The sequence below is a fragment of the Manis pentadactyla genome, chromosome 1, assembly GCF_030020395.1.
Source record: "Manis pentadactyla isolate mManPen7 chromosome 1, mManPen7.hap1, whole genome shotgun sequence".
Taxonomy (NCBI): Eukaryota; Metazoa; Chordata; class Mammalia; order Pholidota; family Manidae; genus Manis; species Manis pentadactyla.
Window position 1 is genome coordinate 185,211,551 of NC_080019.1, and position 16,139 is coordinate 185,227,689.

General features: G+C 39.2%; 1 protein-coding gene across 1 annotated transcript in view; it reads left to right on the forward strand.

Moving 5' to 3' along the window:
- The first annotated feature begins 13,273 nt into the window (after positions 1-13,273).
- PAXBP1 (PAX3 and PAX7 binding protein 1) overlaps positions 13,274-16,139 on the forward strand; it is a 34,917-nt gene continuing 32,051 nt past the window's right edge. The window contains exons 1-2 of the mRNA XM_036880172.2: positions 13,274-13,695; positions 15,167-15,295. Coding sequence (XP_036736067.2) covers positions 13,353-13,695; positions 15,167-15,295 — 472 coding nt within the window. The 5' untranslated portion in view covers positions 13,274-13,352. The remainder of the gene's footprint in view (positions 13,696-15,166; positions 15,296-16,139) is intronic.

A 16,139-nucleotide genomic window follows, 5' to 3' on the forward strand; every position in this document is an offset into this window, starting at 1 on the left:
GAAAAAAGTGGTACACCACTCTCATGTACAGCTTAGGAATGTGTACTAAAACACACATAGGCTAGAAGCCAATTCTACTTCTTTATGTCTACCATAAACACCCTCCCTCACAGATGCACACATGTCAATTAGTAAAATTTCACCTAGCTGTTCACCTAGAGCAAGTGCACTATTCTGTATGTGCCTTATACTTCAATAAAAAGCTTTTAAAAGAAAAGAGTAAATATGTAATAATAGTCACGTATCATTCAGAATTGACAAATATGAACATTTTGTCACTTATTTTAAGATTTTTAAATTGAAATAAAACAATATTAGTTTTAAAAAACCTCAAAGAAATTATGAACCTTACTTAGTAAGCTTGTGTTGGTGGTAGTATTGGCACAACAATTCTGGAAGTATTCTGTGTGTATTGTAAGATTGTGCAAAAAGAGCAAATACATCAAAGGTTTTCAGGAGCTAGAGTTCTAATAGTGGGAAACATGAACTGAGGGAAGCAGCAACAGCCTGGGTTTGGAACTAGTTTTAGTTAGTACAAACTAATGATTTATCAGACATGTATTTCTTAGCTTTCTCCACTGAGAGGGTCAAGAAGCAGTGATGCCTGTGTGGCAAGCAACACCCCAACACCTAAACTTCGTTTTCTGAAAACCATTCCCCATTAAAACAAACAAATAGCAACAACAAAGAAATTAGGGCCTTGGAAGTGTGGCTGATTCCAGGGTGCTAGGGCAGCAAAAATGTAAGTTAGCCTGGAACATCTAATTGTGACAGAAGGTAAGAAGAGCTCAATAAATTGACGGGGACATGTTAAAAAATATAAGAGCCAGTTTAGAGGAGTCCACTGGCTACAACAGAGATAACCTAAGCACCAATATGATCAAATACAGGAATGGATTATAACATATTGATTTGAAAATGATTCATGTTATGTACTGTCACAAAAGGAAGTAAGGAAGGGAGGGAGGGAGGAAGAAGGAAATGTAGAAAGGAGGGAGAGAGGGAGGAAGGACAGAAAGATCTGTTTTACAAGAATGGCAACTAATAAATACAGAAGGAATAATAGTAATACAAAATCACCTTTTTGCAAATACCATAGTAATAATGAATTCTGAAAAGAATCATTAATAGATACTAAAATGATTGGGTGAAATACTGAGGAATATTCACACAGCTTGAAAGTACCATCATCCCACAGATTACCTATAAATTATGAATGGTACCTATGATGGAGAAAGGTCCCTAGGCTTGAGGTCTGTACTTAATATTAGACAAATTGAGCTAATGGGCTGTCTGATGTGATACAAGGACACAACATTACTATGACAACAACAGAGAGAGAAGGATACAACATTACTATGTAGTATTCTTGCCAAAAATGTTAAGCCTGCATCTAATCCAAATCCAAATTGAGAGACGTTCTGCAAAAATAAAAACAGCAAATAAACAAACCAAAACAACTGGTCTGGATCCTTCAAAAACATCAATGTCATGAAAGCTTAAAGAAAGGAATGGGCTGTTTCAGAATGACGGAGACTAAAAAGCCAAGACAACTAAATGTATTGCGCAATCTTTACTGGATCCAGAATTGGGGAAAAAACAACAGCGATAAAAAAGCAGAAGATGCATGTCTCAGCTCAATAGTGAGAGGGCATTCACCTTTTCTCCCCCTTTTTGTTCTATTCAGGCCCTCAGTGGATTGGATGATGCCCTCCCACATTGATGAAGGTGATCTTACCTCTACCCAAAACACCCTCATAGACATACCCAGAAGTAATGTTTTACCAGCTATCTGGGCATGCCTTAGCCCAGTCAAGCTGACAAATAAAATTAACCATTACGGACAGGGAAAGAAATCCATAGAGTAAACATCTATTTTGTCCAGTGAGGACAAAGCACTGCCCCCTTCATGGAAAGGGTCTAGTATAAATGAAACTGGCTGGTCCTCTCAGGGAATGTTCCATTTTGGGGGATCAACGTTGATCTCTGAGGCTGATCACTAACAGATCAGCCTTGATGAGAGGAAGTCCATGCTGTTGAATCCAAACAAAACCTTCATCCCTGACACCATGGCTACTTTGTTCATGAGCCCACTGTGTAAACACTGGCATGGCTAGAAAAAGAGGTAGACTGGCAGCTGTAGAATCAGTCATCTTATCCGCTTGGTTACTGAGAGCATCATTTTTGGTAGGGGGACTTGGAGTATTCATACAGACACAAATATCCTCCTACTTGTGCCTATTCTGTGTCTATCCACGTAACTCTTTGCCTCCTCACCTTGTCTTATTCCTTCTAAGACCCTGACCGTTTAACCCAGCCTTTCTCATTGTGGGTTCTGTGAGAGAATTAAACTACATAGAAAATTATTTTCTATTTTCTCAGTTATCCCAAGATGGAACGTACCTAGATACACACAGGATAGGTTCATTTATTACATAAAATGTTTGCTTTAGGGTGCTGAGACTAATTCTCTTGAGGACCCCAGTTGTGAAGTGGTGATCAGACCAAACCATTAGCTACTATTAATGAATCAGAATATATCTATACTTCTAGCCATGCTCTTTCCAGGCAAAGCAGACAACCAGATGAACTGCTTGGTGTTCTGCCTCCTTCATGTTTGCTACTGACTTGGGTTATAATGCTACAGAGCCCACTTTAGATGGTGCCAAACCATCATATGGAAACGTATGTGAACTAGACTTGAATTTTTTCCTCCCTAATCAGTTGGTCATTAGGGAATTCCTCAAGAGGCCATAGGTATGGTTTGAGGGACAGGTAGAAATGTAGCAAGAGTAAGAGTGACAAAGAACAGGGAGCACATGCTATCCAAACCTGCTGTGTCTCTGAGATCTTCTAGCATCCAATCACATATATATACTTCCACTCATTTATAGAGGGCTGTTTTGCATGCCCAACTTCATATTTTAGTAGATCAAGTAATTTCAGTTTATTTGGAGCAGCTAAGATTGCATGTTCACTGGGTGTCCATGGTTAGGCAGCCAATCCTATTAGGACTTAGGGCAAGCCAGGAGCAATTTCTCAAAAAGTCTACTTGTCACTTAGTTGAATTCAATTTCAGCTTATGAGCTGATCCATATTGGTCACAGGCCTAATATCATCCTTATTGTGAGAGTTCTTAAAGCTGCAAGACTTAATTCAATTATCTAATGAGAGAGTGAAAAAAGGGGCCCAGAATCAAACAATAAAGCACTTGAATGCTTAGGTATCATTTAAAGGAGGTCCACTAAAAGGCTGACAAAGTTAGCGAAGAAATCAGTAACATTAGCCCGGGGTGGTTTTGAAGCAGGAGTGCTCTGGTAAATGTTTAATAACCAGCTCTCCAGAGAGAAGAGATCTGATATGAGGCATTTTCTGATTTTCCCACGGTGTTAATTAATACTCTTATCATGGCCATCTCAAGCTACAGTGTGATATCACTAAACCTGAAGTTCAGAAGACATGTGCACAGTCAGCTCTGGTAAGCCCAAAGGAGCCAGTGCCAGCAGTCCACTGAGAGGACATTGTCAGTAGGAGAGTGGGGTCAATTGGGTTGATGGCTCAAATAAGATGATCAGAGAAGTATCCTCTGAACTTGCAAAAAGAAAATCACTGGGGACCTTGAAAAGAGGAGCATGAGTAAAATTGTGGGGACAGAAGTCAAACTGGAGAGGTTTCAGGAATGAATGAAAGATGAGGAAGTGGCAGCTGTGAATAGAGACACGTGTGTGGAGGACTTTGGCTGTGAAGGAGACCAGAGGAAAGGAGCTGGAGACATGTCCAAGGAAGTTTCAAGATGGAACAAACTAAAGTAGGTGTGCATACTGACAGAATGGCACATCAGGAAAAGCTGAGGAGGCAGAAGACAGGGTGAAGAGCCCCAAGAGTGAAGTCCGTAAGAGAGCAGGATGCAGTGTACAGGTTGACAGGCTGATCTTTGATGGGAGGAAGGACACTTCTTATTGACATGAGTGGAGGGAGGGAAGAGGTATACAGATGCATGGAGCCTTGCAGACGTGGTTCCCTCTGATAGCTTGATCTTCTCAGTAAAGAATTGTGTAGTTATTAGTTGGGGACAGCATGAAGGGCTTTTTGTTTTGTTTTTTTTAAATTAAGGTATCGTTGATATACAATCTTATGAAGGTTTCACATGAACAACATTGTGGTTTCAACTTTCACCCATATTATCAAGTCTTCCCCCACCACTCCATTGCAGTCACTATCAGCAAAGTAAGATGCTATAGAGTCACTACTTGTCTTCTCTGTGCTGTACTGCCTTCCCTGTGACCTACCTATACTGTGTGTTAATTATAGTGCCCCTTAATCCCTTTCTCCCTACCTCCCCATCCTACCCTCCCCAGTCCCTTCCCTTTGGTAACCGCTAGCCCCTTCTTGGCATCTGCCAGTCTGCTGCTGTTTTGTTCCTTCAGCTTTGCTTTGTTGTTATACCCCACAAATGAGTGAAATCATTTGGTACTTGTCTTTCTCCACCTGGCTTATTTCACTGAGCATAATACCCTCTAGCTCCATCCAAGTTGCTGCAAATGGTAGGATTTGTTTTCTTTTTTTGACTGAATATTCCACTGTGTATATATATCACATCTTGTATGTAGGGTTTTGAGATGAGCTGGTTTAACAATTTCATGGTATAGGAAAGTAAACTTAACAAGGAAACACATTGAAAATACTGAATAAATTTATTGAAATCCTCATGTGCAGGCTCTCTCATGATCTCTTCAGTGCCATATATTTATACATTTTAAGGCCTTTGCTATTGTTTCACTGGGGTGATGGGAGAAGGAACTGATAAATACATGTGGTCATTTCCAAGATCTTTAACTTAAAATCTATTTACCTCTTACTTTCTGGTTTCTTTGCTTATTAGTTTGTTAAGAGCTATTAGGCTCTTAAGTCAGTTCTGTGAAATTTGTGTTTTACTAGGAAATACATTTTCTGTAGAATTTCAAATGTATTGTCACTGGGTTCCACATAACAGTTTCTCATAATTAATTTGGCTCTTATCCCTGGTTATATCTAAAGTTGTTTTGTGTGTGTGTGTGTGTGCTGGTATTTCTTTATTAGGCTTGCATCTTTCCTTGTAATTCCTTATGTTTTGATTTTGATTTTGCTAATTTCTAGTTTACCTTTGAATATTCCTGCTCCCCACATTCTTTGAATTGTTTTTCTGGATTACTTCTTTTGTCAGTTCTGAGATTGAATACTTTATTTCTGTTACTTTTGTAATCATAAACTTAAAGTTATACATTATTCTCTGAGTACCCCTTTAGCTATGTCCACATATTTTTATATGGACATATCAACATTTTTATTAATTTCTAGGGTTTTTATAAAATTTATAACACATTTTATTTCCTCAGAGATTTAGATGATTTAGATTCAGAGACTTAGACCACTGTTCATTAATTCCCAAGTAATTATGGCTTTTTTAAAAATTTAGGATTGCTCACTTTTTTGCATTTGGTTTGTCATTCAACTCTTTCTCTGGTTAGAGAAGTGCCTGTAAAATCTTTTTGAAGAATTTGTTTAGGGTTTTTTTTTTATTGTAGCCAGGTAAGGATTAATAGTTATAAATGTTTCACAGGTGAAATAGATGATTAAATAATCTCTAGAGAGTACAATATTCTATCAATCTATCTATACATTTGAACTTGCTGATTATATCATTAAAGTGACATATAACCTGACATATTATTTGGCTACTTCATCTGATTTAGACAAAGAGGCATATTAGAATAATGTATTATAAAGAAAAATAATGTATTTAGTGTCCACTTGAGTCTGTGGTTATATTAAAACAAAATCAGGGAAGTTAGGTAATCAGGTACAGATATAGAGAAGGTCACAGTCTGGCTCATCTATGGCTAGGGTTTTGCTAGTACAATGGAAGGAATGGGGGAAGGAGAGTTGCAGTTGTTGCAAGGGATGACTATAATCTTGCCCCATATAATCTAACCTGGATAAGGAGGAAGAGGGTGGGCAGTGAAAAGTGATGGGTTCACTGAACTAGAGGTAGAGTGAGCCAACTTGGAAGGACGGAAGGAATGCAATTGCTCGAGAAGACGTCCAGCAACTTGGAGAAGCCTAAGGTACAATTATTATGGTACAAGGCAGAAGTGAAGTGGTGGACGTGATAATGAAAGATGAGGAGTTTAGAGAATTAACTCCAAGTGCATCATGTACTGTAATGTTGAAGCTACTAAAAATGAATGAATGTTCATAAAATAATTCTGGAAGGAAATGCACCAAAAATTAAGTGTTAAGATTACAAGTGATTTTTATTTTCTTCTTTGTATTGCTCTGAGTTTTTTAAATTTCTAAAATGAGCAGACAGTACTTTTATATAGAAAAAAGTTATTGTTAAAAGTCCACTTAGCTTTTAAGGAATTCAAAGCTTGATTGGACTCTTCCCTCTGTAATCATACTATAATGTTACTGTACCTTTACTGTATAACTTTGCTGTTCTCTAGAAAAACTAAATAACATAGAAAAAAGAAACACTACTAATTCTTCTGTCTTTTATACCCATTGGAGATACTTATACCTCTGTTGTCTTTAATAATTTATCTGCTTTTAATTTTTTTCCCCAAGAAGGACAGACAATAGTGTGTGGGTGACATTGATATAACTCATTGAGATAAGTGAGTTCTTTCAGAAAGGATATTTTAGGAGGTATAGCTCAGGGGTAGAGCATTTGACTGTAGAAAGTATGAGTTTCTACTTTTGCTTTTGCATTGTGTATAGTTCTTAGATGTCTTTGCCAAGTGTCCATTGTGAATATAGTACAAATATCATCAGTACTATGATTATGAATTATACTCTTTCACATGGTAACACTAGAAGATGTAAAATACTGAACAGAATAAAATGATTTCAACTGCTCTTCATTTTACATGAAATATTCTAGGAACAGTTTATTAAAGGAAACATCTGGAGCTATTAATTTTAATCATCTTATAGGAAAATGTTCTGCCTCAATCCCAGGAATCTTTACACATGTACTAATGATAAAGACATTCAAATGGCCATTGGCACATAGGAAAAAATGAATCAAGTTGAAATTTCTGTCATTTCATATCTGTGGTCCTTAAGATGTAGTAACTTACTGATTTCTTCACATAAACTGTAATTAATATTTTTACTTACTTGTTTATCTGTCTCTGGCATCTGACTACAGATCTAGAAGGAGAAAAAAACACATATGTCTTGTTCACAATTATATTCCTATTGCCTAGCACAAAGTGTAGTAGAACCTAGCAGATGCTCAATAAATTTTTTGGATGAATGGATGATAGTATAATTGCCTGGTCTAAATAGCAGATGTATTTTTAAAATGCTGATTAATATCAATATTTCCATGCAAGGAAATAAACAATGTTTACTTTTATTGTGACACTCTAAATTTGGGTAAAGAAAAAAATTTCACCAACTTTCTTTCTGTCAAAGACAACTGCCATTTCAGAAAATAAAGGAATAGCTATTACAGTTGAACTGCTAATACATTCATAAAAGTTGAGTGACTCTCCACTGGAGATACTAATGTGGCAAAAAAATTTTTAAGCCTGAATCTTTTTATGTCTTCAAAAAAAAAACTGGATTCTATCATTAATAATGGTTTGATAGAAAACATAATCTTACTGAATTAGATACAATGGCTAAATTTCAATGGAGCATAAGAATTTAGAAATTTTCTAACATTTTAAATAGGACTATTTACATGCATTGGATGGAGATACTCTTCTCTACTTACAATCACTATATATTTGGGAGACAAAGCATTTTCCTCATTTCTATCCTGCTTAAGTGCCAGTGAGCATTATCTGTATGGAAATCTTAAAAAAGAAACAAAAAGAAAGAAAGAAAGAAAATCTCCTTTCTGAGCAAAAGCTGTAGCTGAAGAGTTATTTAGTTGGTAAACCTTTGTAAAAAATTGTATAATTTGCATGAATACAATTAACATTACTACAAAATTAACTCTTGGCTATTTTGTTAGAATTCTTTGGCCCTAACTAGGGAAGCAAAATTGAAACAAGTAAACACATATCCAAACAAGCAAACATTGTCATTGATAACAAAACAAAGAAATTTACTCTAAGGGCTCTGGGGTATCTAAGAGAACCTGGACTCATCTGTTCCAAGAGTAACATCTTGGGAGAAACTGAATGGCCCATCTTGGGTCAGGTGCCTATTCTTTGCCCAGTCAGTACAGTGTAATCAGGCTTCCAGGTTCCACTGGGTGGGGCGGTGCCTTTCTCCTATAGGAGGCAGCTCCCAAGGTGGAGGGGAAGGTGTTTACTACCACTTTTAAGAACTAATCTATCCAGTAACAAATGCATTGTGATCTGTTTTGAGAAAAAAGGGATGCAAGGTTCATCCCATGCTCTTGGCTAGGAAGAATTAGTATTGACAAAATGGCCATCCTGCCTAAAGCAATCTACAGATTCAATGCAATGCTTATCAAAATACCAATAGCATTCTTCAACGAACTGGAACAAATAGTTTTAAAATTCATATGAAACCAGAAAGACCCCGAGCAGCCAAAGCAATCCTGAGAAGGAAGAATAAAGCAGGAGGGATCTTGCAACCCAACTTCAAGCTCTACTACAAAGCCACAGTAATCAAGACAATTTGGTACTGGCACAAGAATAGACTCACAGACCAGTGGAACAGAATAATAGAGAGTCCTGATATTAACCTGAACATATATGGTCAATTAATATATGATAAGGGAGCCATGGACATACAATGGGGAAATGACAGCCTCTTCAACAGACGGTGCTGGCCAAACTGGACAGCTACATGTAAGAGAACGAAACTGGATCACTGCCTAACCCCATACACAAAAGTAAATTCGAAATGGATCAAAGACCTGAATGTAAGTCATGAAACCATAAAACTCTTAGAAAAAAACATAGGCAAAAATCTCTTGGACATAAACATGAGCGACTTCTTCATGAACATATCTTCCTGGGCAAGGGAAACAAAAGCAAAAATGAACAAGTGGGGCTACATCAAACTGAAAAGCTTCTGTACAGCAAAGGACACCACCAATAGAATAAAAAGGCATCCTACAGTATGGAAGAATATATTCATAAATGACAGATCTGATAAAGGGTTGACATCGAAAATATATAAAGAGCTCACGCACCTCAACAAACAAAAAGCAAATAATCCAATTAAAAAATGGGCAGAGGAGCTGAACAGATAGTTCTCCAAAGAAGAAATTCAGATGGCCAACAGACACATGAGAAGATGCTCCACATCACTAGTCATCAGAGAATTGCAAATTAAAACCACAATGAGATATCACCTCATGCCAGTTAGGATGGCCAACATAGAAAAGAATAGGAACAACAAATGCTGGCGAGAATGAGGAGAAAGGGGAACCCTCCTACACTGTTGGTGGGTATTTAAACTAGTTCAACCATTGTGGAAAGCAGTATGGAGGTTCCTCAAAAAACTAAAAGTAAAAATACCATTTGACCCAGGAATTCCACTCCTAGGAATTTACCCTAAGAATGCAGCAGCCCAGTTTGAAAAAGACATATGCACCCCTATGTTTATTGCAGCACTATTCATAACAGCCAAAAGATGGAAGCAACCTAAGTGTCCATCAGCAGATGAATGGATAAAGAAGCTGTGGTACATATACACAATGGAATATTATTCAGCCATAAGAAGAAAACAAATCCTACCATTTGCAACAACACAGATGGAGCTAGAGGGTATTATGCTCAGTGAATAAGCCAGGCGGAGAAAGACAAGTATCAAATGATTTCACTCATTTGTGGAGTATAAGAACAAGAAAAAACTGAAGGAGTAAAACAGCAGCAGACTCACAGAACCCAAGAATGGACTAACAGTTACCAAAGGGAAAGGAAAGGGACCGGGGAGGATGGGTGGGAAGGGAGGGATAAGGAGGGGAGGGGAAGAAAGGGGGCATTATGATTAGCATGTATAATGTGTGGGGGGGGAACAGGGAAGGCTGTACAACACAGAGAAGACAAGTAGTGATTCTACAACATCTTACTATGCTGATGGACAGTGACTGTAATGGGGAATGTGGGGGGAACTTGGTGATGGGGGGAATCTAGTAAACATAATGTTCCTCATGTAATTGTAGATTAATGATACAAATTAAAAAAACAAAAAAAAAGGGCTGCAAGGTATAGATGATGTTAATTTATCTCAACATAGGGTAAGATATTTATTCATATTTAAATAAACAGATGATGTTAGCACCATTCAATGAACAAATATTTATTGCCTGTTGTGTGCCAGGAGCTATGGTAGCCACCTTGAAGACAGCAGGGAATGAAATATAAAATCTCTTCTACCATGACACTTTTGTTCTACTTCAAGGAAATGCAGGGCTGCCTTCAGCAAGGCAAGGTCTAACGTAAATTAATTAAATGTTTTCTTCATTTTTTTCCCAGAGTAGAATTACTGAGCTTTAGAAAGAAAAGAAAAATTCCTAGATCAGGAATCCCTTGACTATGAGATCTGGTCTGCCAAATAAAATTTTGAGATAAAAATTTGGGAGGATTTGCACACAGCTTTCACTACTTTTTAGTTGGCCAAATAAGGGTGTAAAAACAAACAAAACCCATACCATATGCTAGCATCATTATTTCATAGAAGGAAAGAGATTTTAGTATCTTAACATGGAAAGTGAAAGACAATCTCAGAATAAAGGACTATTTTTCCCCCAAGAAAGAACATCTGTCCTCACTCTTCTTATTTGGCAGCTGAAGAGGGGAAACTTTTCACAGGTTTGTAAATCTGCAATTGGCAACCATCATTCTAGACTGGAGTCTAAGACTGAGTTGGCAAATAAAACAAACAAAACTGGCTTTCCTATTTTGTCTGAATTTCTGGGTCAATCCATGTAAAGTTACAATTTCGTGAAAAAAACGAATCAGAATTATTGCTTGGAAAGATGCCTTTTTAAAAAGAACTGAAGTAACTTATTTATTCACATAAAATGGTTGATGTAACAATTCTATGGAAGTAGTCTTTGTCTTCCCAGAATACTAAAGACATTCAAATATTAAATGGTGATGGCATACTACATTCAATAAACAAATTGGTCAGTTTAATACTCAGAGCATAGAAGCATTTTATAAAATTAGTTTCAGATAATATACTGGCTGACAAGCGATTAAAGCAGCTATTCAGTTTCAGGAGTTTAACTTCTGAAGTTAACCTTAAACCTTTAACCTTGAAGGACCTTTCACTTGCTTGTGCAGCAAGGTAACTTACGTATTTAAATTTATGTGTTTAACTTTGCCCTTTAATTATCTGAATAGGTGGATTGTCAAAGTTATAAATACATTTGCTGTCTTTTAATATCTTGGCTTACTTTAACATGGCAAGCATTCTCCCTTCTATCCATATGCACAACCACTTTTACAGTGGAAAATTTTTTTGAAGTTTTAGGCCAAGATATTAGTATATTCTGCTCTGGACCTTATCTTTGTTACCTCTAGCCTAATCATGTTACTGCTAATCTGTCTCCTTGCTCAGGTGTCCAGAGGCTGACCAGGCACAATTTGAATCTTTTTGTGACAGGTATTAGAGTTCAATTTCACCAATGCAATGTTATGTTGGAATCAAAACTTAAGTCAATGCTGAATAGCCAGAATATAAGAATTTAGAGTAATTCAAGTAGAACCAAAGCCAGCTATTATTAACTTTTCCTATTACCTAGAAGAACACGTCACAGAGGATCCTCTTAGCCTAGGTCATCTTTCCAGTTTCCAAAAGTGAGTCCTAGGTGGGCAGATCTCAAATCCAATTAAAAAAAGAGAGAGAAAGAGGGAGATGTATATGACAAACAAACTCTTGGGGGCTTGGGATCTTCCATTTCAAACTGAACCTTAAATCTAAAGTGAATTTTGCCAGGATGGTGTAGGCAAATAGGCACTCTCATGTATTTTGGTGTGAGTACAAATTGGCAGTTTCTATAAAGAGTAGCTTCGAATTAGCAAAATTACAAAATGTACACATTTGGATCTAGCAATGCCAATTTTAATTCATCCTACAGATGTGACATTCTTCACAGCTTTTCATTGCAGTGTTATTAAAGCAAGACTGGAAAAAACCTCTATATCAATATTTATGGGACTTGTTAAATAACTTAGGATGCATTCCAACGATGGCTCACTATGTGGCTGGGTAGGAGACAATACTTCATGTTAAAAACCAATATCCAATTTATGTTATACTAAAAATGCACAGTGTTAAAAAAAGGGTAATTTATGAAAATATACATATTTGCTTTTGTTTGTAGAGTATCTATCCACTGAACTGGAAGGCTACTAGAAGCTGGAGAGATTTTTCCCTATATCAATGCCCTTTGCCACCTTTTGAATTTTAAGACATGGAAAGGAATTCACACATTTGCGCACACGCGATGATGAAGGCCCTAAATTTGGTGATACAACAGAAAAGCCTGGGTGTTCAACCTGAGTCCAGAACCCTGTGCCGGCCTTGCCAGTTAACAGTTACCTCTGCGATGCAAGGCTGAAAAGTGTCACAACCAACCCGCCCCCCAATGGCAAACCCAAGTCGACTTTCCTTCCGTTTCTGAAATCAACTATGCTTCAGAACTGCTGGCAAACTTGGCATTCTTTCGAAAAACACTGAAACACTTTTGTTTTCCTTGTAATTGAGGAGAAGGCTAAGATATCAAGCCAGGTGACATTTTACCATACATGAAATTCGGTGGTTTTGAACTTGCTCGGTAGCTATAAGGCTGTAGAAATAAGAAGTAGTATTTACCATATTACACCTCAATTCATAGTTTCCAGAAGAACATCCCGCCTTTTGGATCCCACTTTGCCTCAGCAAACCTGGCTTGTCTTCCTCTCCCTCCCTGCTTTATTGCCAGTCTCCCTGCGTCTCCTCCCGTCCCACCCCTCCTCTCTCTGCTCCTCCGAGCGTTTGGCGGGAGGATTCCTCCAGAGGCCGCTCGGCGTAGACGCGGAGGACGCACTGCAGCACCTTCGGAGACGACGACAGCGCTTACTTACTCTTTGCTCTCGTCTCTATGATCCTCTTTGTGACCCGTGGGGTGACTGAATCAGAGTCCCTGAGTTCCATGCCAGTAGTCCTCCACGCCGATAGGAGGCAGTGCAAGTAGCTAGCGTTCTCGCGGGAAGCTCGCAGTGCCAAGCGGCGGTAGTGCGTGCGCAAGCGTACTCGCGGCGCGCCGTAGCGGGAGGGAAGACGGGACCCGGCTGGAACTCGAGTAGGGCGCGTGCGCTGTCGCGAGCTCGGCGCTGCCGGGGCCGCCTTGTGGGAGCGAGTGTGAGACCGACTTGCGGGCCGCGGGAATGTTCCGAAAGGCCCGGAGAGTGAACGTGCGCAAGCGAAATGACTCGGAGGAGGAAGAGCGAGAGCGCGACGAAGAGCAGGAGCTGCCGCCGTTGCTGCTGCCGCCGGACACCGGCGAAGAGCCGGGCTCCGGCAGCGGCGACAGGGCCCCCGGAGGGGAGTCGCTCCTGGGCCCCGGGCCGCTGCCGCCTTCCGCGCTGACCCCGGGTTCCGGGGCTGAGGCCGGGACGTGCTTCCCGGTCGGCGCGGAGCCCGGCAACGGGCTGAAGCCGCGCAAGAGGCCGCGCGAGAACAAAGAGGTGCCCCGGGCCAGCCTGCTGAGCTTCCAGGACGAGGAGGAAGGTAACCACCGCACCTCTGTCCCCCGATCCCCGCATCCCTTAACCAGGCCTGCACTTCGGGTCCCTGGATTCCCTGGATGCCCACCCCCCGCACCTCGGAACGGAGCCCCTTCGTGCCCGACCGACTGCACATCCTTCCCCGCCTCCGGCCTCCTGCTCCGGCAGAGGACGCGTTCCCGCGTCGCCATCAGCCTTAACAACCACCGCCTCCTCTCCTTCCTTCTGTGCATTTTCTATTACGGGGGGCCGGGGCTCAGATCGGTCATTCTGAATTTTTCTCATGGAAAGACAGTGTCCCCTGTCCGGACTAGTGTGTTTGAGGAACTCGAGTTGGGTCCGCTGGCCACTCTTGGCACGTTCTCTCAGCCCTCTGCAGGCCAGTGTGTCTACGCCTCTTGGGGGGATCTGTCCAGACATCCTTGACCAGGAAAACCGGCTTTGTAAAAAGAAGTACTAGGTCTGGGAACAGAAGCCTGGAGTTGAACCCTGGTTCTGAGTGCCCTTGGGCTATTCCCTTGCAATCGCTGATCCTGTTTGCCAAAAAAGTAAATAGGGTTAGATGTCCGGCCTTGCTCGCATTGACTTTTGAACAGTGAAGAGAGACTGTAGTAGTAATTTAAGGCAGGTTATCCAATCCGGTGTGAGAGGCTACGCTGTAGTGAATTTAGATTTCCGATAAGTGAGTCTTAAGTCTTTTTACTTCTTGAATGTGTGTTTATATAACCCATTTAAGTCCATGTTTTGAAAAAAGTAAAGACTCTGGGATATTTCAGTTGCATCTTAATGTGAGATGCTTTTGTGTTTTCGGTAAGGTAGGATGTTTTCCTTTGGTCTGATATTTTTTGTTTAAGTTTGAGAGAAGTACAGACAGATTTTTGGTTTTGGTTATGCAGGGACTATTTGGTAAAGTGTTTGAGTTTGACTTTAAAAATTTGAAATTAAAGATGAAGGATCTATCCTCAAAACTTATTTTTTTTTTTGAAATTGATTTGGTCTCAGCTTACTCTTGAATAACAATGTGTCAGCTTGTGATGGACATGGAGTTTTTGAATAACAATGTGTCAGCTTGTGATGGACATGGAGTCACTCAGAGGTGGCACTGTTAACCATTACCTTTTGATTTTGGATATTCTGTTTCAGATATCTTAATAATTTGGTGATGAAGTGGTTTTTCAGTGATCTGTTTCCTCCAGAAATGGATGATTCAAGGAAGACAACAAAACCTAGGAAAATTTTGTGCAGTTAATGTGTTAAGCATTTTTAAAAGTCTCAATTTGTTATTCTGGATTCATAAAGTTGATTTCAGTTTTTGAAAGCCTATGACAGGTTTGAAATAACTTCAAATTCTGCAATGATTTAGGGTGTGAGTATATCTTTGGAAGAATTTGCAAAGCACGTAAGATCATGTGAAAGTTAGAAGGGAAGATACTGTCTGAAAATGGTTTCTACACTTCGTTTGATTTCTTTTTAAGAAAATGAAGAAGTTTTCAAAGTGAAGAAGTCAAGTTATAGCAAAAAGATAGTAAAATTGCTTAAGAAAGAATACAAAGAAGATCTTGAAAAATCCAAGATTAAGACAGAACTCAACTCATCAGCAGACAGTAAGTACCAAACTAAAATAATTCTTTGAAATGACAAAAATGGAAGCTTTTTCTCACAGGGTTTGAATGAACTTGCTACTTACATATTGTAAACTCATTCCGTTGATTTGTCTTTGCCAGAGATCCAAATTGAGTAATGATACAGTCCTGTTATTTAATTCTAACAATTGCCCCAGAAATGCATTTTTTAAAAAGACAGCATCATTGACACTGGGAATGTTTCTGCTGCAAATAATGAAATCCTCTCCCAATTTTCCTGCTGGTTTTCAGACTGCTTTTGAACAGAGAAAGAAGGTGTCCCACTTGACCTGAGACATCTTATTCTTGCTTGAGGGAGTACTCTGCAAATTCATGTACTTGTATTTTATAGAGTGAGGTTTTAAATTTCTCTGGTGGTGTTTCCACAGTTGGCTGATTCTTAGAGAACTTTAGGAGCCCTAAGTTTAATGTTGGTAATACTCCTGCTCAGCAGCCTTATCAGATACATGGATGAAGACTCCTCAATGTGAGGCACGTGCCTACCTTGTACAGACATCTCTACATGTCTTGTCACAACCTAAGTTTAAAAGGTTAAGCAATTACTGTCTTTACGAAAGTGGATCCATTAGAATATATTATGGTCTGAGTTATTCTCATGCAAATTCCTTAGGGAAATCTATTTATGGATTTAAAGGCAGAATTTTTATTTTCCATTTTCTCAGCTGTAGGCTTAATGTAAAAAGTTTGTCATTATACCTCAAATTTACAAACTGACTCTGGAGACAGCATCACCTCATTGTTTACTTGGTCCCAGTGTTTGGTAAAATGTCCAATGAGTGATTTAAAGGACAGCTACACCCTGTTG